The sequence below is a fragment of the Equus przewalskii genome, chromosome 15 (assembly GCF_037783145.1).
Source record: "Equus przewalskii isolate Varuska chromosome 15, EquPr2, whole genome shotgun sequence".
NCBI classification, from domain to species: domain Eukaryota; kingdom Metazoa; phylum Chordata; class Mammalia; order Perissodactyla; family Equidae; genus Equus; species Equus przewalskii.
In genome coordinates this window covers 63,831,092-63,856,775 of record NC_091845.1, presented here as the reverse complement: position 1 = coordinate 63,856,775, position 25,684 = coordinate 63,831,092, and the positions used below count along the sequence as shown (strand labels likewise).

General features: G+C 34.8%; 2 protein-coding genes across 13 annotated transcripts in view; one reads left to right on the top strand and one right to left on the bottom strand.

Annotated features, from left to right (window-relative positions):
• The window catches only part of RAB5A (RAB5A, member RAS oncogene family), a 29,583-nt gene extending 21,918 nt beyond the window's left edge, over window positions 1–7,665 (top strand). For both annotated transcript variants that reach the window (XM_008532887.2, XM_070577512.1), the window contains exons 3-6: window positions 829–980; window positions 1,272–1,394; window positions 2,904–2,997; window positions 6,228–7,665. In XM_008532887.2, coding sequence (XP_008531109.1) covers window positions 829–980; window positions 1,272–1,394; window positions 2,904–2,997; window positions 6,228–6,343 — 485 coding nt within the window. In that variant the 3' untranslated portion in view covers window positions 6,344–7,665. The remainder of the gene's footprint in view (window positions 1–828; window positions 981–1,271; window positions 1,395–2,903; window positions 2,998–6,227) is intronic.
• PP2D1 (protein phosphatase 2C like domain containing 1) overlaps window positions 3,543–25,684 on the bottom strand; it is a 32,217-nt gene continuing 10,075 nt past the window's right edge. For 2 of the 11 annotated variants that reach the window (XR_011527556.1, XR_011527559.1), the window contains 2 exons: window positions 7,863–8,681; window positions 4,603–4,717 (listed from right to left, as the gene is read on the bottom strand). Coding sequence is in view for 6 of the 11 variants with exons in the window: in XM_070577506.1 (XP_070433607.1) it covers window positions 3,696–3,787 (92 nt within the window). In the remaining 5 variants the exon portion in view is untranslated. Of the gene's footprint in view, window positions 3,788–4,602; window positions 4,718–7,437; window positions 8,704–25,684 lie in introns of those variants that run through there. The other 9 variants (XM_070577506.1, XM_070577510.1, XM_008532886.2 and 6 more) reach the window with 7 other exon arrangements.

Sequence of the window (25,684 nt, the reverse complement as noted above, 5' to 3'; positions counted from 1 at the left end):
TTTTCTTAAGTATACATTGTGGTGTCTTTCCCGATGTTTATTCCTGGAGAAGAATTAGATTTATAATAGAGATTTTACTTTTTACCGCGCTCATGAAGCAATTCAGAAAATGTGATAGAGTAATTCTTTGCAAGATTTGACAACCTCTTAATTTTAAAAGCAAAAATATTGTAAAATGATATTTTCTTATTGTTAAAGTTAAAATCTGAGAAAAGAATAGATGAAAAAGTACAAATCCAGAAAATTTTTATGGCAGGGAATGAAAGAGCTAGGAGTTAATGTTGAACCTATGTTTGACAAATTAAGTCTAGGTTGAGAGAATGATTACAGAAATTAAAGTGTCATAATGTTTTGAAGGAATAATATCATAACAGAAATATTAATTTAGTGGTAATGGACTAAATCCGCAGAGTACGCCAATAAAAACCAGGAAAATGGAGCAGAAATCATGGTGTTGGCAGTGTAGATGGCAGTTATAGATATGCTGATTCTCCCGCTATTTTTCCAGAATATCTGTATAATTCTTAAATTGGTTTACAATTTTAAATTTTTAAATTACACTTTGTAAAACAATTTAAGAAATAGTAAATATTTAATATTGCATCAAGCTTTAAGAAAGTAGAAGAAACTTGCAATCTGTGATTTAAATATGAAGATCTTATAGGTAAGCCGTATATATATTATCTAGCTTTGAAGCACAGATCTTTTAGTATTTAAAGCCACTGTTAACTACGGGTGTGCAATATATCAGGTTTCCAGGTGTTTTCTATATTATGAAAATTTTAGGGGGGAAACGATAAACTTATTGCAGACATCTTCTTCTTGCAGCTGCTTTTCTAACCCAAACTGTGTGTCTTGATGACACAACAGTAAAGTTTGAAATATGGGATACAGCTGGTCAAGAACGATACCATAGCCTAGCACCAATGTACTACAGAGGAGCACAAGCTGCCATAGTTGTTTATGATATCACAAATGAGGTAAGTAGAAATGCATTCTACAGTGAAACTAGTTTGAATATCCATTTTTGGTATTCAGAATTTCAATTAGAGAAAAGATTTTTTAAAATCTTTTTGATAGTCAAGCATGACATTTCTGCCAAAGCTTTTATGAGTTACAAAAGCTGATTTGAAAGTGTCTCAAATAATACAATAGTCCTAAGAATTTCTTTCCAAGAGTCACATTGGATAGTCTTTAAAGGCTTGTCTCACAAAGATGCTCCCTAACCATTTTTTCAGCCTGTGCCAAATAGTCATTTCTTTGTTTCCCAGGAGTCCTTTGCCAGAGCCAAAAACTGGGTTAAAGAACTTCAGAGGCAAGCCAGTCCTAACATTGTAATAGCTTTATCAGGAAACAAGGCTGACCTTGCAAATAAAAGAGCTGTCGATTTCCAGGTATGTTGAATTTAACTTTCACTTGAAGGCACATATTTATTGTAAATTGTTTTTCTGTATCCACACTTGAATTACAGTTATAATTTTAAAACCATGCAAAAATAGAAAATACAAATTTTTTTAACAAATGTTATGTACTGTATGCAGTGAAATGCTTCTCATTATAAACCTGAATTTTTAAACATCTTTACATAATTGTAATGTATAAATTGATTCAAAGATTTTGTTGACCTGAAACAGTTACAAAAGAAGTTATTGTTCACAAACAGCGCAGAAATAATAGAAAGCAAAAGTGATTGCCTCCTACCCTAATCCCCCCGACACACATAGATTAGCATTCTTCCTAACCGTTTCCTGTTTATCTACCAATATATATATCAACATATACACATACCCATATGTACATATACATTTAGACTCATGTGTTTGTTCTTAAAGGGCCTTCAAAAATAAAAGACTCAGAAAAGCTAGCTAACAAAGAATGTTCCCTGCTGCAAAACAGAGCAAGTGCAATCATTTAAAACAAAGGAAATGTCTCTAGTTAGACATTTTTAAACTTCTCCTGTTCTCTTGCTCTTCAGCTTCTCTACCAGAGAAGTTTGTTTGTGGCTGTTATATAAATAATTTCAGTGATAGGATAATTTTCTTTCTGGATAATGGCTCTAGATGTAGAGTACATGTACTGAGAGAAAGGGAACTGATATTTCTTGCACCATTAGGTAGTACGCTGAGCATGTTGCACATGCGGTTTTATTTAATTCTAGTGACAGCCATGTGAGGTATAGTATCTATTACTCTTTCTAAAGTAGTTACCTCCCCAGCATAGAATGGTAGATAGAGCACTTAAATTATAGTCAAAAGTAGCCCTGTCACATACAGTTCAAAGGAATCTCATTTTCTTCTTTTGTCAAATGGGAAAGATAATTGGTTGCTCTTCACAACAGCTGTGAGGATTAAAGGCATAATACGTGTAAACTGTAAAGCATGACAAAAATGTAGAGTAGTAATATAATTTTCAAAGGAATGATTCATGATATATTCAAAATCAAAATGTTGCTCGTAGAAGTCATTCAGAATTGAATATAAAGGTACCATTTAGTGGTTGAAGCCAGTGTTGGATATTTGATTTCCATTTGTCTTCATTGCAGATAATGAACATAAGTAAAATTTGCCATAGAGATCAAAGAGGGTTTTATGTTTAGAATAGGATAATTCACCACCCCCCTAACCCCCGACCTCCTCATTTGAAAGCAGATTTAATGTGAGACCAGATTAATCAGGATGGGACAGTTCAAGAAGGTAAAGGAAAAAGAAAATTATAAAGATATCCTACATGGTGCACTTCCCTTTGTTTTACTTTTGACTAGAAATAATTGCTTATTACACATTTATTGGGTATAAGTAATCAAATTGGAGTAGTAATAAAGGAGCCTCTTTTTTTTCTAACAAACATAAGGCAGGTATAGGATGTGCAAAAGATATGTATTATTTTTTTTCTTCTATAAACAGGAAGCACAGTCCTATGCAGATGACAACAGTTTATTATTCATGGAGACATCAGCTAAAACATCAATGAATGTGAATGAAATATTCATGGCAATAGGTAAGATTAACGTTTTTTTCCCAAACAATAAATGTAGGCAAAACAAGTTATACTGGGACATACTTGGTTTTCTTTTACATACTGTCTTCCTTTAAAAAACTCTTGGGTTTTCTCCCTTTTTTAATGATTATATTACTATTCTAGATCCCTTCTACCAAACATTACTTTGTTAGGAATATTATTAAATTTGAAAGATTATTACCTATTAGTTTGTAACACTTTCAGTTTAGTTAAGTTTGTTCTAGGTGAGTTGAAAGCCTGAACTTTGAGGTGATAGTTTAGGCAGATAGATTTTCTAAAGATTTCACTTAGAAATTTGGATAAATATGTTTTCCTATTAGATTGTACTTTTTATATAAAAGGATGATAAACTCAGAGCAGTATTTTTGAATGCAGCATGTAGGCATAATGAGATTTTTTTCTCTTCACTGATGAGTAGCTGTCTTCATCTCTTCTTTGGCATGAACAGAACACTGTTTTTGTTTCTCAAGTTTTAAATCATTGATTATTGACAAATATAACATAAAGTACATGATACATAAGTATACAGATTCACAAATTATTTTACTGCAAATATTGTAATGGGAAAAGTTTCAAAGCATTGAGGCACAGAGAGAAGGAGGGAAAGCAGAGCGACCTCCATGCTTTAGATGACTTCAGTGGTCATTTGACACTGCACAGTGCTCTTGACCTTTCCTTTAAGGTGCTTTTAACTGATGATCATTGCTCTTCCACAGTTGTTGATTGTAGATAATATAGATGTAGTAGTAATAAGGAAGCTTCCTTTTTTCTATGACAAAAATAAAAGTATTTCTATTGACTAACCTCTTTCCAATAGTTTTAAGATGCAGATTCTATGGGAAGGTCGTCTTTGGTGGCTCTCACAGTTTACTGCCTCCACACTGTTGTTCATGTGCCAAGCACTCTTCTCGTCCTATAACATCTTTTATTATACAGCAGTGATTATTAACTAGGGTCTCCACCTTTCTATCCCCAAATAAGAAATACTCTTTTATATTGAAGTCATACAAAGTAACCAATTAACAACTGATTCAGAGGCTAAAGAAAACCCAGTTAAACCTGCAGATACTGTTAGAATGTCTTTCACTAGGTGAGAGAGATAATGGTGGCTCATTTAGGAAAAAACTTGCCTGTTTGTGTGAAATATTTTCCTGAGTACCTCAAGCTTGCAATTTATTAGGGAAATACTAGCACAGTTGTGAAGGATTATGCAACAATATGTTCTTTTTATAAATGGGACAGATTAAACCCAGAACCACATGTGAAAAATTAATAACAGGAAACAGGAGATAATAAGTCCCTCAAATCAGAATGAACTTTAAACCTTTCCAATGGTATGAAGAGTCCCCATATGAGCTTCATTTCATTTGTACGTTTTATTCAGATGTGCTAATAAAGTCATTTTTCCAGTCAGACAGTAGCCTACGTATTAGAGCTTTTGTCTGAAATTAGAATGTCTTTCCTTGAAAGAAATCGCAAGTGTAAATTGAATTGTGGCCTTTCTATTTATTTTACCAGATTAGTAACTTAAGTAAATCACCCAGTGCACTCTTATTTTCACTATTGATGACTTTCCAAAGGGAGTAGTGAGAGCATAATAAATTTATTTATCTGCTTTTAATTTGATAAGATCTTGAGTGGCTTCTGTTATTGCACATCTTCATTAACTTGATCCAGGATTTTTGGCTTCTCAGCAATTCTAATTAATTCAAGGACAAATTGATAAGCTGCAATTACCATATACCATATACAAAACATGGGTACCAGCTTCACTTGGATAACATTCAATAAGATATAAAACAGGAGACCTCTTCTTTTGACCCCTAACATATGTTTTAGTTTATCCCCACACAGTAAAAATTAACCAATAGAAGCTAAAAGTTCCTAATTTCAGGTTATTTCCTTCAGCCTCCTAATTTCACTCAGATCTAATTAACAGAAAACCAACCCTTTGAGAAGTGTGCTAAAGGGAGAAATGATCACTCAGTCCAAAACCTTATTGTAAATTATAATAAAGTTTATAATGCTAGCCTACTCTTTGTCCCTACAGGGCTTTGTTTGTAAATACATTTGACTGGAAATTTACCATTGTATTACCATTTATACTACCATTCCTAGAGCCATTCCTAGAGCAATGACCCAAGGTGAAGGCTTTTCTTCCCAAACTTCAGTGCTCCTGGCTCTCAGATCCATTGTCAGCCCAGCTTCTAGGATTCTAAAGATGATTAACGCTGATGTGGAATAATAGAATAGATAAAAGATAAAAGATCAAAACTCAGCTAGCCCTTTAGATTTTGAAGTAGAGCATGTTCAGCTTTTATGTAGCCAAAGCACTAAGGTAAAGCTAGAGTCTTACCATAGACTGGATGGATGATAGAAACCAGTGTGTCTAGCCATCCTTAAAATCAGCACTTTTAGAGATGTTTAATGAATCCACCACATCAAGGATTTTAGGGATCCAAGCAGACTACATCTAGCAGGTAAATTTTTTACTTGGGGGAGTCACGCTCCAGAGAACAGCTATTAGCTGTATAGAGCTTAGTGCTTAGCAAAGTTAAAGTCATAGCTGATGGTTGAGGAGCTTTGTCTGCATGTGGCAAGTCATGCTCATCTGACTCAAAATTGGGAAATAGATTTTTGAGAGAGAACATTCAGGATTAAGTCTCCTTATATTAGGCAGAGCTACTGGTGAATCAGATTAGAGATCTTAATTAGCCATTTGAGAGAAAAATGGTAGATGTTGGAAGGGTGAAGTCTGTGTAAACTAGGAATTAAATAGAAGCTGCGGTCCATCATAATTTAGGGTAATAATTAGGTTGCACCCTGCAGGACAAGTTGCTGGGGTGATGGTGGTGGTATTTGTTTATATCCTGACTTGTTCCAAAAAGTGTTGTGACTGTCCAAAGAACATTGATATGAGCCGAACTTCTTAACCAGAGTGTCTGGCCATCATCTTTATTAACTTCGATTTTCTTTGAATAATAGAAGTATTAATAATTATGAAATAAAGTACTACTATGGTTATTAAGTTAATCTGTCTAAAGAATTAAATCTAACTCGAGTGAAGTTAAGTTTTAATTGTGTCTGCACTTGGTCCCTATTTTACCATTCCTTCAATTCAACTGGAAAGAAAGATTATAAGTAAGCAGATGAAAGTTATTCTAATATGAATATTCTAATTGTGTTTATTTTGATAATGTATCTCTCAGCTAAAAAGTTGCCAAAGAATGAACCACAGAATCCCGGAGCAAATTCTGCCAGAGGAAGAGGAGTAGACCTTACTGAACCCACACAGCCAACCAGGAGTCAGTGTTGTAGTAACTAAACCTCCAGTTTGAACTAGCTGGAATATTCTTCTGCTTCCTAAATGTTAATAACAGTGGAATTGGAGCATTTAACCAGCCCAGTATGACTTCCAAAAAGAAGAGACTTATGATAGAGTCAAGTTTCTAATACAGAATTATTTTAAGTGTTTTGAACTTAATTTTTAATAACATGCATGTGACCCTCTGAATAATGTTTCAGCAGTAGAAGGGGAAAATGAGAGCTGTGTGTACGCTTGTTTTTCCTTGGAAGGTTAGGGGGAATCATTTCTCATCACCAGGGATGTCGACAAATGACTATTTGAACCCACAGTTAACCAGCCAATAATATGAGAAAGATTTGGAACTTACTCGTTTGGGCTTTTCAAAGATTCTTTTTTTAGAAGGGAATTCTAAAGATACTTGTGCTTAGCTATAGTATTCAGGCAACTGGTAATTTCTCTTAGTATCCATATTTAAAGTGTACATTCCATATTTTAACAAATGAGCCACAGGAAAACAGTCCCACATATTCAGGGGGAAGAAATGAATAATAGTGGCATCTAAATTATAGCCAGTCCTGTTATTTTTTAAATGGGGTAAAAAAAATCAGATGTAAACCCACCTTGTTTTAAGAATATGAAAACTGATAAATGCATCTTAATGGATAGTGTTCCCTTCAAACATGTGAGGTCTTCAACAAAACTGAAACGAACCAGGTGTCTGTGATTCCGTTTAATCACTGCTGGCCATTACATAGGTTTTGTTGTTTGGGGGCAGGGAGGGGGCTTTTGTTCCCTTTGGACGTAATATAGTCAATGCACTAACAATTATGTACATTCAAACTTGATTATTTTAAATTCGATCTTCGGCTGTACTGTAAATAGGGTACTGCATTGTAGTCTCCATATATGTTTATTACTTTTCTGTAATATTTAAGAGTTGCTTAAAGTATACAAAATGTACAGTTACTAAAAACAGCTAATTTTTTCCTTCTCTCCTCCTTTGAAAGGAAGGGGCTTCAGTTGTTCCTACCTGGCTAGAACCATAATAAACAATGTACCAGTAATTTGTAACTTAAGTATTGCAATATGTTAGTAACAATCTTGCAGCCTTGTTTTCCAAAGTTCATTTTATTCTGATCAGTATATTGCACTAATTGTTTTAGGTATTTTCATTATATGAAATCTACCATGTGTCAGAGATGATTTAATCTATTTAAGTGTTGAACTGCTAGCAGAACTTGTACATTTACAGTAATTCAGAATTAGTAAGGAAAACAGTTCACCAGTGTTTAGTTTTATATTGAGGTGCTCAGGTTGGAATAAAGTGGTATAAAAAGCAAGTACTGGTTTTTCTCTCTTTTTTGGCGTGGAAGAGTGAACATATATGAATGGTATTATGTAACCTAAAATCTGCTTTTATATTTTCTTTACTCCATTCTTAAAATATGATTTGCATGGTATTGATATATTATCCTAATACCTGGTTCATTGAAGAATTATCTTTATATTTTTGTACTCTGGATAATGGGAACTTTACCTTTTATGTCAGAAACATATTCACTTCCACTGAGGAGAATTACCATAACTGTAATGTTGTCTCTGGAGCCAGCAGCTAAAGCAGCATTTACAAGTTCATGGCTAATATACTCAGCTGCACTTTCATAGAAACTCTTGGCACATGTCTCTTTTTCTTTTTCACTTGACTCTTTTGGCACACCATCTACACTGGTTGGTCCATCACTTTCTTTCTCACTGCAAGGATCATGGTTAGTCATTTCTGGTGGAAATGTTTGTTCATTTTTAGGGTTAAAAGTGCAATATTTAGAATATTTTGAATCAGTCAGATTTTCTTTTGAATTTATATTTGACATACATTCTTCAGATTCAGGTTTGTACTGAAACAGTATGTGAATATTACTTTCTGACTTAGAAACACTTGGTTCATTGATTGGGCAAAACGAAGGCCCTGGGGATGGTGAAGGTGTGTTTTGTGAGCTAGAACAGTATGTTTCTTGATACGCTTGAAACATTGTAATTGCCAGTGCAGTGACTTCCTTTTTATCCAGAACTTCCCAGAGTCCATTAGTAGCCAAGATAAGGAATTGACATAAGTCATCTATAGGGACAGATAGAGTTTGAGGTGCTGGAATAATGAATTTTTTCAGTTTGAGACTCCCATGAAATCCAAGTCCTCGTGTGACTCTTGTTTGCCCTTCCAGGAGCCCGTATGGTTCACTTGAACTAATCATTGCTCCCCTCTGAAGTACTCTTCTTCTTTCACTTATGTTTCACGTAGTGTGTTCTTTGGTTAGGCAAAAGCTTTTCCCATTTCTGCATAAGACCGCTTGCACACTGCCTAAAAGATTATTTTAAAAAACCTAGAGATTTAATGAAAACCATTTGTATCAAAGTATACTGTTAACTTCATTACTTCTGTTTCAGTGCATAAACAGGCCATTTAAAAAATATTTTTAAAATATGTGTAATATTGATAGCATTACTGGAAGATTTATAGTAATTCAGATTTTGAACTGAGAGGCCAGTTTTTTCCTCATTTTTAAGCAAGTTAGTCTTTAAAATACTTCATTTAATATTAAACTAACTAAAACTGCAGATAATGAAAAATAATTAAATATTTTATGAAACACCTTCCAAGAATTATTTTGTAGAGCCAAGAATTGCACTTTATAACTAAGCTATATTCCATAGACCATTTTAAAAATGTTTAAATAAATGCCTTTTCAATTAAAAGCACAAACTGATTTTTTTTTTAAGTGGAGTTTGATAATTATGTAACTTACGTAGTTAAAACCTGAACATATAAGTCTGGGTAATGAAAAAATTAGATCGCCCCTGTTAATGTCGGTCTTAGGTGGTTTATGGTATATGTGGTTAAAAAGAAATTAAGTCAACTAGCCCTGTGAAGAAAAAGTATGTATTATTAATGTGTTAAGTGGGTAATAGCTAGCCAACATTAAGTTAAACCCTTTGTTTGAAAATGGAAATCCTAAAAGTTGATTGTGTTTTGCTCTTGGTTCAGATGAACTTGTGATGTGTGCTTTATTGAAATCTCAGGGAAATCCAAATATAATCCTCTGAACAGATTGAAGGATGGTTGTATTTCCAAGGCTTTCTTTGGTTTATAAAGAAGAGACTCAAAATTTTTTTAGTTTGTTAGGAAAAAAAGGATTTTCCCAAAGTTTCTAGGGACATAATTGTATATTAAAGCATAGGCTATAGTTTTTCTTGATGTAGAATCACTTATTTACAAAAGGATATCTAAATTATTCTGAGATGGAGTTAATGATGTTTGAGTATTATTATACCTATGAGAATTAAAATTTCTGGAATCATGCACAATAACATTAGAATATTCTGTTTTCAAACAACGTGCTGTACCTGGAATCAAAATTTTGTTGGTGCCGGGGTTCAATTCCAATCCTCCAATTTTTTAGGTAAAGGAATTTAGGTTTCAAAATTCTGAGGTCCACACAACTAGTATTGTTGGACAGAAGGAGCATAAATTGGTGAAGCGTTAGTGTCAGGCGTAGACTGAGCCTATTGGCTGATTTACTTAGTGGGAATTGTTAATATCTGAGCTAATGGATGGAATCAAAAGATGATGATGTATGTGGAAAATGCTTTGGAAACTTGACTATAAATGATGATCTTCAAACTACATGACTTCTTTTATTTGTGGTTTGGTTATTAGTATTTTTTTATTGTCTTTGCTGTTGGTGACTCTACTTACACTCTGCAGAAGATAAATCAGTAAAATAATTCTTGACTTTTGCTGAGTTGTAAATTATTACTGTAGGAGCAAAGCAGCATGGGTTGGTATTGAATGAACGTGCCAAGCGGGTAAAACTGAATTGTTCTATTAGGGGGACGTATGATTCAATACCTCTTTTAAATTAGAAAATTTGTATGTGTGTACGTTCACATGTAAATAGTGCAATCCTAGCTCTGAAAACACAGGGGACAATTTTGCTCAGAATAGTCAAATCCACTGACTTCCTAAATGTTTATTTGCATGTAACAAGCAAAAGCCCACTCAGCAAAAAGAAACAGCTTTGTTTCTCTGCTGGGTGATTTGAAAAGAATTTAATACAATTATGTCGTTACAATGGAAGGGTGGAAAACTGGTATTTTGATTTTAGTTGTCTCTGCAGAGAGCTTGGTAAACATAGCCTTATGCACTATTTGCCTTTTTTTTAATTGCCTGGCTAAAGAGTAGAAAAGGCCATTTTGGCTGATTTTACTATTGTGAACATCCCTTGGGCTCGGCACAATAAAATATTCTGGAAAAAGGAACCTTAAATGATGGTTGCAGTTTTTGCTCTACCATTGACTTACTGTCTGACTTTAAGTGAATTAATTTATTTGACAGTTTATTCATCCTAATAAAAAGAGAGATAGTGCCTTCTGAATAACTCACATCCGTACCTGTGTGAATGGTGCATGAAGGAAAGAGAAAGTGAAGGGAGGTGCTCAGCATTTCTCAACTATTCATGCATAGCCCAGGAAGTAGAGGATAAGAAAGATTCAGACCATGGAAGATCATTAATGAAACAGACATGAAGAAACATTGGATGTACAGTTAATAGTTTTGTTTCCTGAACTTAGGGTTACACATGCTGTTAACTGTAAATGGGGTTGTTTATTGAAAGCAGTTGACTACATTCACCTGAAAGCTAGAATAATGAACAAAAAGCCCAAGGAAAATGGGAATTTGGAGGAAGATATAAAAATTACACCGTACGACCATTTATTTGGAGAACTGAAGGAAGAGAGAGGAGCAAGTCATCACAGTTTAAGAGGGAGGATGGATTTGCTTTAAAGAAAGGCTCCAGTAACATCTGTTTGGAGGAAATGAGAATAAGCAGTGAACTGTTGATGAAGACCCTTACGCAAAAATGTGAATGAATCTGAGCATAAAGACATAAAGTTACGAGCTTTCAGTAGCTGAAGAGATTGTGCTCTTCAGAAAATGTTAGAACAAAAATGGAACAGGGTTACTCCAAGAGCAACATGTTTAGGGACATTAATCATATGGGGATTAAAGAAAACTGAGATGATACTCAAGCTTTTTTAAGGTGACGTGTATGGTCAAGCAAAGTGTCCTTATGCACAGGGCAGTGATGTAACTGCCCCCTTCAATGGCTGGGTTATCTCCAGCTTGTGAAAAGAAAGAGTATCCCTGTAAAACTGAAAGGGCAAGCTCAAGATTTCTTTTCAGATAAAGCCAGAAAAGTCACTTACTGTTGAAGTTAACAGGAAAGCTTTAAAAGGACTGGAGGAAAGAAGAAGAGAAACTTTATGTGGTGTTAAGAAAAGAAAATATACGGGGCCGGCCCAGTGGCGCAGCGGTTAAGTTCGCACGTTCCGCTTCTCGGCGGCCCGGGGTTCGCTGGTTCGGATCCCGGGTGTGGACATGGCACTGCTTGGCAGCCATGCTGTGGTAGGAGTCCCATGTATAAACTAGAGGAAGATGGGCACGGATGTTAGCTCAGAGGCAGGCTTCCTCAGCAAAAAGAGGAGGACTGGCAGTAGTTAGCTGAGGGCTAATCTTCCTCCAAAAAAAAGAAAGAAAAGAAAATATACTTAGGATGCATGAGTGCCCTGGGATAAAAAGATGACATGATTTAGAAGAAAGAGCATGAGGAAGTAGAACGACTGGGAGCCTGACACACTAGGACTTCAATGCCAGTTTTGTGTCTGTGTGACCTTCATTAAGTCACTTTATTTCCCTGAGTAACAATTTTCTACCTGCAATGTTATTTTTTGTCAAGGTTCTTGTGAAGATTTAAGAAGGTAATTTAATAAGTAGACACTTGATAAAGGATATTTTCCTTTGTGTTCCATGAAGAGGAAAGCAGGCGAAGAGAGTCTATCCAAAACAGATTGAGACAAAGCTATAACTGTTGCATTTCAGACCTCTTTATAAAAAGAAGTGTAAGAAAATCTTTATGAAGTAGAATTACAGGCTTAAGGGAGTAGGGAGTAGTAACTTAGAACTTAGGAAATGAGGAAACTGTGAGGGCAAGAAAAAGGAGCAATTACAAAGGAGCCGAAATAAATTAAGGAAATGTAAACAGTGAAGTATTGGAAGCATAATGGAAATGCATGTAAATGAGATGAGGGAAACAACTCATAACCAGTTTTCTTCAGGACTCTAGTTTTGGCAAAAGAGACTGAATTTGCTTCTGTGCATGGACACCAGGTTTATGACTCTTCCTACTGATGATTAGCATGAGAATCTTACTAATGGGGAGCTTGTTTTCATTGGACGTTCAAAAGATCCCTTTGTTTTGTAAGATGTGTGAGCATGAAATTCATGCTCACCATTGTACATCTGGAGCCTAACAATACTTTACACATTGGTCTCAACTAGTTGTCAAATATTTGTTGAATGTATCCTCAGAATCAGGTTTGTATGAATGTGAGTCCACCACCAACATCCCCCCAAAAAAGGGAGAGGAAGAAGGTAAAGCATATAAATGTCAATGTTAAGATGGTCTCTTTCCTGTACAAAGTAAGGCGCTTTTGGAGTTGAATTAAGTTTTGGGGGAAAAGGATAGGGCTGGAAATAATTTTAAAAGCAACTTATTAAGACCACTATGAGTGAGCAGAAATATTCACATCTATAAGGACAATTGCATTGAGACAGGAAAATCACAAAAAGTTAAATGAGATCTGCAAATACAGCATCAATCATGAATGAAGAAAGTGAAGACTACATAAGAATGAAGATAACACCATAAAAACAGAAGAAAGCTATAGGTGTTCGTTTGAACTAGCGGAACTTCGAGTCTAAAGGATATGAGTCCTGGCTCACTCACTAGGTACGCAACCTTATATAATACTCTGGTGAGCCTCAATCTTCTCATGTATTAGAATGTGATTATCCATACCTCAGAGGTTGGGAGGTTTTGATAAAAGAATCACTTCATAAACTTGAGTAGAAGAGAAGGAAGAGAGTTTGAAGTGGCCAACAATTATGAAATTGTGAATAATAGAGAAACAGTAAAGTCATGCTTGGTCTCTGGATCTAGAGTGAGCTCATGGGATAGAAAACTAGGACACTAGGAAATAGGAAACAGAAGTTTCTGGGTCCTCATTAAAAAGAATTATTAAGAATATGTACAATCTAGGTGTAAAAAATATTACAAAGGAGCAGTAATGTGGCAATCTGGGTCTTGGATTGACTGTCTCACAGGGAACAAAACATCCAGATTAATATATATACTTTGGCATACGCATTTATGAGCTAGCAAGAAAGTAAAGAATTCTCAGGTCAAAAAAGTAATGGCTGAATCCCAGAGTTTGCCAAGAGCAAAAGCCAGCTTTTACCTGAGAGCATTTATTGAGCTGAATAAATAAGCTTTGAATTTTCACAGGGTTGTGGAAAAGGAAACAAATCTAGGGCTTGTCCAAAGTGGAGAAGACTAATGGTTCTCCCCAACAAAGCTAGGACCCCAAAGGACCGTGCCCTCACTGAAACAGTGAACCCAAAATAAACATATGCCCCTTACACCCAGACTGCCAGAAAAAATGGAGTACTTCAAACTGATGCTGAACAGCAGAGGAAAGAAAGGGAACCACAAGGAGTTTGGAACCACCAACCTTCATGTATTTTTAGTCTGGAAAACCTCAACTTAGTCATTTAATTCAGATTGATACTGTTAACAGGAGAACATCAGGCAGTAGTAAACGCATACTCTCAATGACACAGCCCTCAAATAATTCCCCAAAATATAAATTCTAGGGAATTTCTTCTGCTTCTAGCCAAGATGCAATAACATTGACTGGATTTACCCTTTCATCTGTGTTGATGAGACAGACTGAGAGTCCAAGGAGACCAAGGCAGCTAGAGTTCCCCTAGGACAGAGTACCAGAAGGAAGAGAGCTGCATAGAGAACCCCAGAGATCTGCAGAGAAGCTTCCTCAAGTATTCAATAGGGTACTGATCAATGAGTTTTTATGAGGAAAGCCCCCAACATTGTGGGTGAACTATTTGAAAAGGATTAGAGAGAACATTGCCCAGTGCTTACACGAGGAAAAATCAATGCTTGTTCCAACCAGTCAGACTGAAAAAATATATTTCATGGGTCATTGGGTAGCATACGGAGGAAGGCCTTGCCTCAGTAATGGGAGATATCGCAATCCAATTGGGCACTGTTCTTGACATACCTGACAAATCAGAAAAGCAAGATCTGAAAGGATCAAACTGTTTCTAAGTAACTTCATTCAAGAATAAAGCTCAAGAAGATAAATTCAAAATAAAAAATGTTTGCATGCTAACCTCTGTAACCTGTGAATATGATCTTATTTGTAAAAAAGGTCTTTGCAAATGTAATTGAGGGTCTTGAGAGATGAGATCATCCTGGATTATCAAAGTTGGTCCTAAATCCAAGGAGCAGTCTAAGGCAGAGAAGAGACACACAGAGAAAGGAGTAGAAAGCCATGTGAAGATGGAAGCAGAGATTGGAGTTTTGCAGCCACAGGCCAAGGAGTGCATGGAGCCAGTAGAAGCTGAAAGAAGCAAGAAAAGATTCTCCCCTAGAGACTTCAGAGGACCTTGCCAACACCTTGATTTGGGGCTCTGGCTTTCAGAACTGTGAGAAAATGGATTTTTGTTATTTAAGCTGCCAAGTTTGTGATAATTTGTTATGGCAGCCCTAGGAAACTAGAATGCCAGGCATGCAAATAAGCAGGAAAATACTACCCACAATAAAATGAAAAATCAATCAACTGAAACCAACCCCAAACTGACACAGATGTTGGAATTAGTAGGCAAGAACATCAAAAGTTATAACTACGTTCCATATATTCAAAAAGTTAAGTATACACATGGAAGATAACCTTAAAAATAAAACTTTTGAAGATGAAAAATACGTTAGAAATAAAAAATATGATGGGTGTGAATTTGGCAGATGACACATTGCAGAAGAAAAGATTAGTCATCTTGAAGACACAACAATAGAAACTGTCTAAAACAAAGCATAGAGAGAAAAAGAAGTTTTAAAACATGAAAAGAGCATTAAGGAGCCACGAGACAATTTAAGTTGGTCTAAAGTACATAACTGAAATGCCTTAGGAAGAGGAAAAAGGTGAGGAGAAAAAAAGTTGAGGTAAATCACATCAAATTGCTTAAAACTAATGATAACATCTTTAAACCAGCCAAAGGGGAAAACCCATAACATGGACAAAGGAACACAGATAATGGTGACAACAGATTTCTAATCATAAATGATGCAAGCCAGAAGACAATGGAGCAATATTTTTAACAACCTGAAAGGAAAAGAATCTATCAACCTAGAATTTTGTACCAAATGAACATATCTTTCAAAACAAAGGTGTAAATAAAGTCTTAAGAATTTATCACCAGAAGACACATTACAAAAACTATTAAAGGAAGTTTTCAAGCAGAAGGAAAATGATACTAGACAAATATAGATCTACACAAAGGAATAAAAAGCACCAAGAATGGTAACTACATGGGTAAATGTATCACTTTTTCTTACTGAAATCTATTTAAAAGATAATCAAATGTTTAAAAAATATGTATTATACATATGTGTTATATATTGTATACATAGAGAGAAGTTTTATATATATAAACACAAACTTCTTTATTGTGTACATATAAATTATGTGATCAAAATAGTATAAACTCTAGGAGGGAAGAAATAAAAGTATACTGTTGTAGGAATTTTATTCTCTATGTAAAGTGGTATAATATCACCTGAAGGTAGACTGTGAGTAGTTAAAGATGTATACTATAAACTCCTAAAATAATATAACAAAGAGTAATAACTAATAATCCAACAGAGGAGATAGAATGGAACCATAAAAAAAATCTAAAGAACATAGTAAAAGGTGGGTGGGGGGGGAGAATAGAACAAATAGATGGAACAAATAGGAAAAGAAGAAAACCAAGATGATAGATGTACACCTAATCATACCAATAATCATATTAAATATAAATGGAATAAATACCCAATTAAAAGGCAGAGACCATCAGAGTGGATAAAAATGCAAAGTCCAAATTTATGCTACTTACAATAAGGGCATTATAAATATGAAGACAAAAATAGGTTAAAAGTAAATGAATGGAAAAAAGACATACCATGATAACAGTGATCAACAGCTGGAGTGTCTATAGTATATCAGACAAAGTAGACATCAGAACAAGAAAAATTTCCAGGGGTAAAGAAGAATATTTCATGATGATAAAGCTGCAAAATACTGGAAGCAAAAACCAATAGAGCTTCAAGAGGAAATAGAAAAATCCACAAGTATAATCAAAGACTTCAGTAGCCCTCTCAATAATTGATAGAGTAAGAAGTCAGTAAGGACATAGTAGGAAGTCAGTAAGGACATTGAAGACTCAAACACTAATGCCAACATTTGGCCTAATTGAGATTAATACAACCCTCCTCCCCAAAATAGCAGAGTACATATTCTTTTCTAAGTGCACACAGAACATTTAGCAAGATACACCATAAAACAAGTCTCATTAAATTTAGAAGAGTTGAAGTCATACAACATATGTTCTCTGACTATAATATAATTAAGTCAACTTTTAGGGGAAATGAATTAACAAAATGAAACAAACACCATAAGCAAGAACCAATAGAAATCAGAGAGCAGAAACAAACCTACAAAGATATTAGATTCTAGAATCATCAGACATACAATATATTAAGTAAAGGTGTAATATATTTTTTAAATAAAGCAAACTCTAAATATATATATTGAGCAAGGGAAAAATGACTAAAAGATGTAGGAAAAAAGTATTCAATTAACAACCAGCAAAAAAAAAATTAGGAAAATGGAAGGGCTTGCACATATGAAGAGAGAATTAGTGAACTGGAAAAACAATGTGAAGAAATTTTCCAAAATTTAGCACAAAAGTGGGAAAATAAGGGATGTTAAATGATATTAATGCTAGAGAAGGTCAAATATAAGCTTAATCAGGACTCCAGAATGTGAAGAAAGAATGAGACACAGGTAACATTTGAAGAGGTGGTTGCTGATACCAACAGACAAAGTCAAGAAGCCAAAAAAAAAAAAAAAATCACAAATAGGATTCAAAAAAATCCACCTGCAGACACATCATAGTGAAATTGTGCAGTTAAAGACAAAGAGATATTAAATGCATCCAGAAACAAAAAGGAGTACTTTCAAAAAGATTTATCTTTTTATCAGCAACAATAGACTACAGAAAAGATTAGAAAGAGAGAAAATACCTGTCAAATTAGAGTTCTTTGCTCAAGAAGAATGTTTTTCAAGAAAAAGAGTGAAATAAAAACGTTTCACATGGTCTGAATTTGCCACCAACAGACACTCACTAACAGAAATAATGAAGGTTGTATTTCAGTCAGGAGGGAAAATATTCCAGATGACAGAAGGAAGGACACAGACAGTAGTGAATGTATGCTTAAAGATAAACAAATATTAAATGTATAAACCAATAATAATGTCTTGTAAAGTTTTTTTAAATAGAATTAAAATAAACCACAATATAATACAAGTTAGGAGACAAAGTAAAGTCTTTTAGAGTCCTTGTATTGCTTGGAATTAGGGTAAAGATAATGGTTAACCTTAGAATGTGATAAGTCAAGAATGCAATTGGGGAGTAAGTGGGGGTGCACAGATTTTTTTAAAACATATCGTGGAACAACAGAGTAAGGATCTCTGACAATCTATTCCTCAATAAAAGCAGTGAGAGCACTGGCAAAAATTGTTATAGTCAACATTTTCAGAATCCTGGAAATTAACCAAAGGCTTGCAAAAATCTGAGCATTATTGAAGGAAAACAACTTAAACTAGGTAAAATAAGAAGAGTTTGTGGTCTTGTATCTTGACCTACTCCCAACCACTTCTCTTCAGCTCTGCAGTAGTCTTGAAAACCAAAAGCTTCATAACAATGCTAGCCATGAAAACCAACAGTCTGGTAGCTACTACAGGAGACAGGGTGGTTTTGGACCTCTCTAAAAGAATCCACCCCCAGAGAATTGTCATTATTCAAACTATCTTGAAACTCCCTGAAATGACCTTCATTCTCAAACCTTGTCATTATTTGACTTAATTCAGAGTTTTCTCAGTGCAAACAAACTATCCTCAGGGTGTTCGTCAAAAACAATGATCAACAATTGTTCAAAATCACAGCTGCCTGAGGCAGTGAAAGTGTTTGGGGCTGACAAGAGGCTGACCAAAAAAATGTATAGGAAAAAGCTGAGGAATGAGAATCTGTAGGGTGTTTTGAAAAGCTCAGACATATTCCTAGAAAAAAAGATGAACATGCACATGTGCAGGCTCAACATGAACCCAGGACCTGAAAAGGCCTTAAATTCTCACCTGTGACTGATCTTGAGGCTCTACCCAAGCAGAAAGTAAAAGCTAAGGCAGTTTGTAATTGCCTGCCATTTCTTACAAGTTACGCCTCAACAAAGACACAGAGCACCTCAACAAAGATCAGAAAACTGATTAGTTCAAGGCATTTAAGGAAATATCCACCTAGTCATTAGCTGACCACTAAGATACCCAAACAATCAGAGACTTTGTGTCTGCACATGACATAGGATAGACTTTACGGAATTAGTCCATGAAAGTCACAAAACAAACAGGGGCAACAACAAACCCTGGAAAGGGAGGGCATGTATATTATTTTAAATGTCCAATTTTCAACAGAAGAAATTATGAGACAGGCAAAGAAACATGAAGGTTAGTCCCATGCACAGGAAAAAATAAGTCAATAGAAAGCATCCCTGAGGAAGTTCAGGCATTGGACTTACTGAACAAAAATTTTTTAAAACTTATACATTTATTTAAAGGGAAATGTGCCTAAAAATTAAAGGAAAGCATGAGAACAATAATTCACCAAATAGAGAACATCAATAAAGAGATACAAATTATAACAAAGAAGCAAATAGAAATTCTGGAGTTGGAAAGTACAATAATTTAAATGAAAAATTCACTATAACAAGCTCAGCATCAAATTTGAACTGGCAGAAGAATCAGAAAATTGAAGATTGATAAATTGAAATTATCCAGTCTGAAAAATAGAAAAGAAAAATGAGCAAAGTCTCAGAGACCTGTGGGACACCATCAAGCATACCAACATACACATAATGGGAGTCTAAGAAGGAGAGGAGAGAGAGAAGTGAGCAAAAAGGATACTTTAAGAAATAGCCAAAAACTATCCAAATTTGAGGAAAAACATTATACATCAAAGAAGCTCAACAAACTCTAAGTAGGATAAACTAAAAGAGATCAGTACTTAAACACATCATAGTCAAAATATCAAAAGACAAAGACAAAGAGAATCTTGGAAGTAGCATGACAAAATGACTCACCATATAAGGGCTACTCAATAAGATTAACAGTTTTTATGTCTCATCAGAAACAATGGAGCCTGGATGGCAATAGGATGACATATTCAAAGTGCAGAACTATCCTTTTAAAAATAAAGAAGACATTTAGACATTCCCAGGAAAACAAAGACTCAGAGAATTCATCAGTAGCAGGCTTGCCATACAAGAAATACTAAAGAGAGTCCTTGAGGCTAACATGAAAACACTAGATTGTAACTCAAATCCATACAAAGAAAGAAAGGTAATTTATATAGGTAAATATAAAACAGTAAAAATGTATTTTCATTTTTAATGCTTTTCTTCTCCTGTCTGATTTAGAAAAAAGCTGCATGACCCATTCACAATCACAACAAAAAGAATAAAATACCTTTGGGTAAATTTAACTAATGCAGTGAAAGACCTATAGAACGAAAACTACAAGACTTTCCTGAAAGAAATTGATGATGACAAAGAGATGGAAAGACATTCCATGCACATGGACTGGAAGAATAGACATAGTTAAAATGTCCATACTACCCAAAGCAATCTACAGATTCAACGCTATCCCAATAAGAATCCCAAAGACGTTCTTTACAGAATTAGAGCAAAGAATCCTAAAATTCATATGGGGCAACAAAAGACCCCAAATCGCTAAAGCAATCCTGAGAAAAATGAACAAAGCTGGAGGCATCACAATCTCTGACTTCAAAACATACTACAAAGCTACAGTAACCAAAACAGCATGGTACTGGTACAAAAACAGGCACACAGATCAATGGAACAGAATTGAAAGCCCAGAAATAAAACCACACACCTATGGACAGCTAATCTTGGACAAAGGAGCTGAGGGCACACAATGGAGAAAAGAAAGTCTCTTCAGCAAATGGTGCTGGGAAAACTGGACAGTCACATGTAAAAGAATGAAAATTGACCATTCTTTTTCACCATTCACAAAAATAAACTCAAAATGGATCAAAGACCTAAGGTAAGACTTGAAACCATAAGGCTTCTAGAAGAAAATATAGGCAGTACACTCTTTGACATCAGTATCAAAAGGATGTTTTTGGACACCATGTCTTCTCAGACAAGGGGAACAGTAGAAAGAATAAACAAATGGGACTTCATCAGACTAAAGAGCTTCTTCAAGGCAAGGGAAAACAGGATTGAAACAAAGAATCAACCCACCAATTGGGAAAAAATATTTGCAAGTCATATATCTGATAAAGGGTTAATCTCTATACTATATAAAGAACTCCCACAACTCAACAACAAAAAAAATCGAACAACCCAATCGAAAAATGGGCAGGGGACATGAACAGACATTTCTCCAAAGAAGATATATGGATGGCCAATAGACACATGAAAAGATGCTCATCATCACTAATCATCAGGAAAATGCAAATCAAAACTACACTAAGATTATCACCTTACACCTGTTAGAATGGAAAAAATAACCAAAACAAAAAGTAACATGTTGGAGAGGTTGTATAGAAAAAGGAACCCTCATACACTTCTGGTGGGAATGCAAACTGGTTCAGCCACTATGGAAAACAGTATGGAGATTTCTCAAAAAATTAAAAATAGAAACACCTTATGACCCAGCCATCCCACTACTGGGTATCTATCCAAAGAACTTGAAATCAGCACTTCCAAAAGTCCCATGCACCCCTATGCTCCTTGCAGCATTATTTACAATAGCCAAGATGTGGAAGCAACCTTAGTGCCATCATCTGATGATTGGATAAAGAAGATATGGTATATATATACAATGGAATACTACTCGGCCATAAAAAAGGATAAAATCATCCCATTCACAACAACATGGATAGACCTTGAGGATATTATGTTAAGTGAAATAAGCCAGATAGAGAAAGACAATCTCTGTATGACTCCACTCATAGGTGGAAGTTAAACATGTAGACAAAGAGGACAGATTAGTAGTTACCAGGGGAAAGAGGGGGTGGGGGGTGGGCACAAAGGGCGAAGTGGTGCACCTACAACATGACTGACAAAGAATAATGTACAACTGAAATTTCACAGGGTTGTAAACTATTATAATCTTAATAAAAAGTAAAAAAAAAAAAGCTGCATGAAACAATAATTATGAAACAACTTATGAAACTTTATAAGCTTGTAATGTGTAATGGTATGATTATATGGATATAGAAGAGAGTGGAGGAAATTTGGAGCAAAGATTTTGAATATATTTTTTGAAATTAAGTTGACATTAATCCAAACCAAATTATTTTTAAGTTAAGATGTTATTATAATCCTCAGGACAACCAGTAAGAAAATAAATTCTAAAAATATACAGTGAGAGAAACACAGGAATTAAAATGGTATACCAGAAAATATCTATTTAACATGAAAGGAAGCAGTAATGGAGGAATAGAGAAACAAAAGAAAATATAAGACATGTGGAATGCAAACAGCAAAATGTCTGACATAAATCCTACCCTATAAGTAACCACATTAAACGTAAATGAAATAAATACTTGAATCAAAAGGCAAAGATTGGCAGAATGGAAAAACAAATAAACAAACAAACATGGTAGCATGCTGAATAAAGGCCCCAAAGATAACAGGACCTAATGCCTAGAGCCTGTAAATGTTACCTTATATGGCAAAGTCTTTGCAAATGTGATTAATGAATCTGATGCAATCATAAGAGGAAGCTTTGGCTATACACACAGAAGGAGAAAAGGAAATGTGCCTACAGAAGCACTTTTGAGATTGGAGTGATGTGGAGATCGGCGAGATTAGAGTGAATGGCTACAACCTAAGGAATGCTGGCAGCCAACAGAAGCTGGAAGAAGCAAGTAACAGATTACCTCCTAGATCCTCTGGAGGGAGTGCTGCCTTGGTGACACCTTGCTTCCAGCCCGGTTATGCTGATTTAGAACTTCCTGAACTGTGAGAGAATCAATTTCTGTTATTTAAGCCACTAAATTTATGGTAAATTTGTAAGACCAGTCAAGGTCTTACAACAAGATCCAACTATATAACAAGATCCAACTATATGCTGTTTAAGAAGATACGTTCTTGATTCAAAGACAAATAAGTTGAAAGTAAAAGGAAAGAGGAAAAAGCCTATACCATGCAAATAGTAAGCAAAAGAGAGCTGGAACAGCTATACTAATATTAGACTTTAATACAGAAAATGATACTACAGATCAAGAGCATTTTATAACAATAAGAGTCAACCCAGCAGGAAAAGATAATAATTATAAACACCCAAGAACAAAGTCTCAAAATGCACAAAGCAAAAACTGACAGACTTGAAGATAGAAAGAGACAATTCAACAATCATAGTTGTAGATATAAAACCTCATTTTCAGTAATGGATAGAACAGTGTTGGCCCTGTGGCTGAGGTTAAGTTCACTCACTCTGCTTCAACTGCCCAGGGTTTCACCGGTTCAGATCCTGGGCACAGAGCTAGCACCACTCATCAAGCCATGCTGAGGTGGCGTCCCACATGCCACAGCTAGAAGGACCCACAACTAAAATATACAACTATGTACTGGGGGGCTTTGGGGAGAAGAAGTAAAAAAAATAAAAATAAAAATAATGGATAGAACAGCCAGGCAGAAGATCAATAAGGAAATAGAAAACTTGAACACTATAAAACAAGTAGACCTAACAGATATCTAAAGAATCTTCTACCTAAACAACAGTATAATATACTTTCTTCTTAAGTGTACATGAAACCTTCTCCAAGGTAGACCACATATTAGGCCATTAAACAAGTCTCAATATATTTTAAAGGTCTGGAATTATACAAAGCATGTTCCTTGACCAAAAAGAAATGAAATTAGAAATCAATAACAGAAGACTATTTGGGAAATTCACAGATATTTTAAAATTAAGCATACTCATAAACAACCAATGGGTCAAAGAGGAAATCAAAATGCTTTGAAATAAATGAAAATTAAGGCAACATAAAAAAAACTTATGGGATACGGCTAAAGCAGTGGTCACAGGGAAATGTACAGCTATAAATGTTTTTATTAAAAAAGAGAAAAGATCGCAAATTGATAATCTGAGTTTTCACCTTAAGATACTAGAAAATGAATAAGCAGAAAACCTAAAGCAAGTAGAAGGAAAGGAATAATAAAAATTAGAGTGGAAATAGATGAAGCAGACAAAAGGAAAACAATAGAGAAAATCAGCAAAAACACAAGCTGGTTCTTTGAAAAGATCAACAACAACAAAAAAGAATCCTGGAATTACTAAAATCAAGAATGAAATAAGGGATATTAATACCAACCTTACAGAAAAGTATAAGGTAATACTCTGAATGAGTGCATGCCAACAAATTAGATAACCTAGATGAAATGGAAAAAGTCCAAAAAAGACAAAAACTATTGACACTGACTCATAGAAACAGAAGATCTGAATAGACTTCTTACAGATAAAAAGGTTGATTTAGTAATCAAAAACATACCCCAAAAAATCCCTCAGGCCCAGATGGCTTTGTTGGTGAATCTTGCCTAACATTTAAGGAAGAATTAATACCAATTATTCACAAATTTTTCCAAAAAATAGAAGACGAGGGAACACTTTTTAACTCATTCTGTGAGTCCAGTATCTCCTCGATATCAAAACCAAATATTTCACCAGAAAAGCACAGACTAATATCACTTATGAATAGATGCAAAAATTCTCAACAAAATGCTAGCAAACCAAATCTAGCAATATATAAAAGGACTGTACACTGTGATCAAGTGGGATTTATCCCAGAAGGGCAAGGTTGATTTAATATATGAATATCAGTCAATGTAATACACTAGGTTAATATAAAAACGGAAAAAAATCTACGTGATCATCTTAACAGATGCAGACAGCATATTTGACAAAATCCAACACCCCTTCATGAAAACATTAAACAAACTAAAAATAAAAAGGAACTTCCTCAATCTACAAAAAAATCAAAACCAGCATCATAGGTAATGATGAAAGACGAGATGGTTTTCCCTTAAGATCAGGAACAAAACAAGGATGTCTGCTCACAACACTTCCATTTAAGATTATACTGAAAATTTTACCCTAGGAAATTAGGCAATAAAAAGAAATTAAAGCCGTCCAACTTAGAAAGGAAGAATTAGAACTATGTCTATTTGTAGATGATGTGATCTTGTACATAGAAAATCCTACAGAACCCTCCCCCAACAACAACAACAAAAAATCTGTTAGAACTACTAAACAAGATCAGCAAGGTTTCAGGATACAAGATCAATACACAAAAATCAATTGTATTTCTGTACACTAGCAATAAACAATCCAAAAATGAAGTTAAGAAAACAATTCCATTTAAAATAACATCATATGAATAAAATGCTTAAGGATAAATTTAGCAAAATAAATTCAAGACTTGTACACTGAAAACTACAAATCACTGAAAGAATTAATGAAAACATTAATGGAAATAGGTCCCTTTAATCACACAACTTAATATTGTTAGGATGACTATATTCCCCCAAATTGGTCTACAGAGTCCACACAATCTCTATCAAAATATCAGCTGGAACTTTTTGAGAAATTGACATGCTGATCTTAAAATTCATATGGAAAAGCAAGGGACCCAAAACAGGCAAAACACAATTGAAAAAGAAAGCAAAGTTAGAGGCTCACACTTCACAATTTCAAAACCTACTACAAAGCTCCAGCAATCAAGACAGTATGGTACTGGCATGAGGATAGACATAAAGATCAATGGAATAGAATCACGATCTCAGCTGTAAACGTTTACACTGCTCATTGATTTTCAATGAGAATGACAGGATAATTCAATGGGAAAAGAAGAACTGTATATCCACATACAAAAGAATGAAGTTGGACCTCTACCCCATGACACATACAAAATTAACTCAAAACAGATCATGGATCTGAATGTAAGAGATAAAACCAAAAATCTCATAGAAGAAAACACTGGTGTCAATTTGTGTGACCTTAGATTTGACAATGGTCTCTTGGATTTGACACCAAAAGTACAAGCAA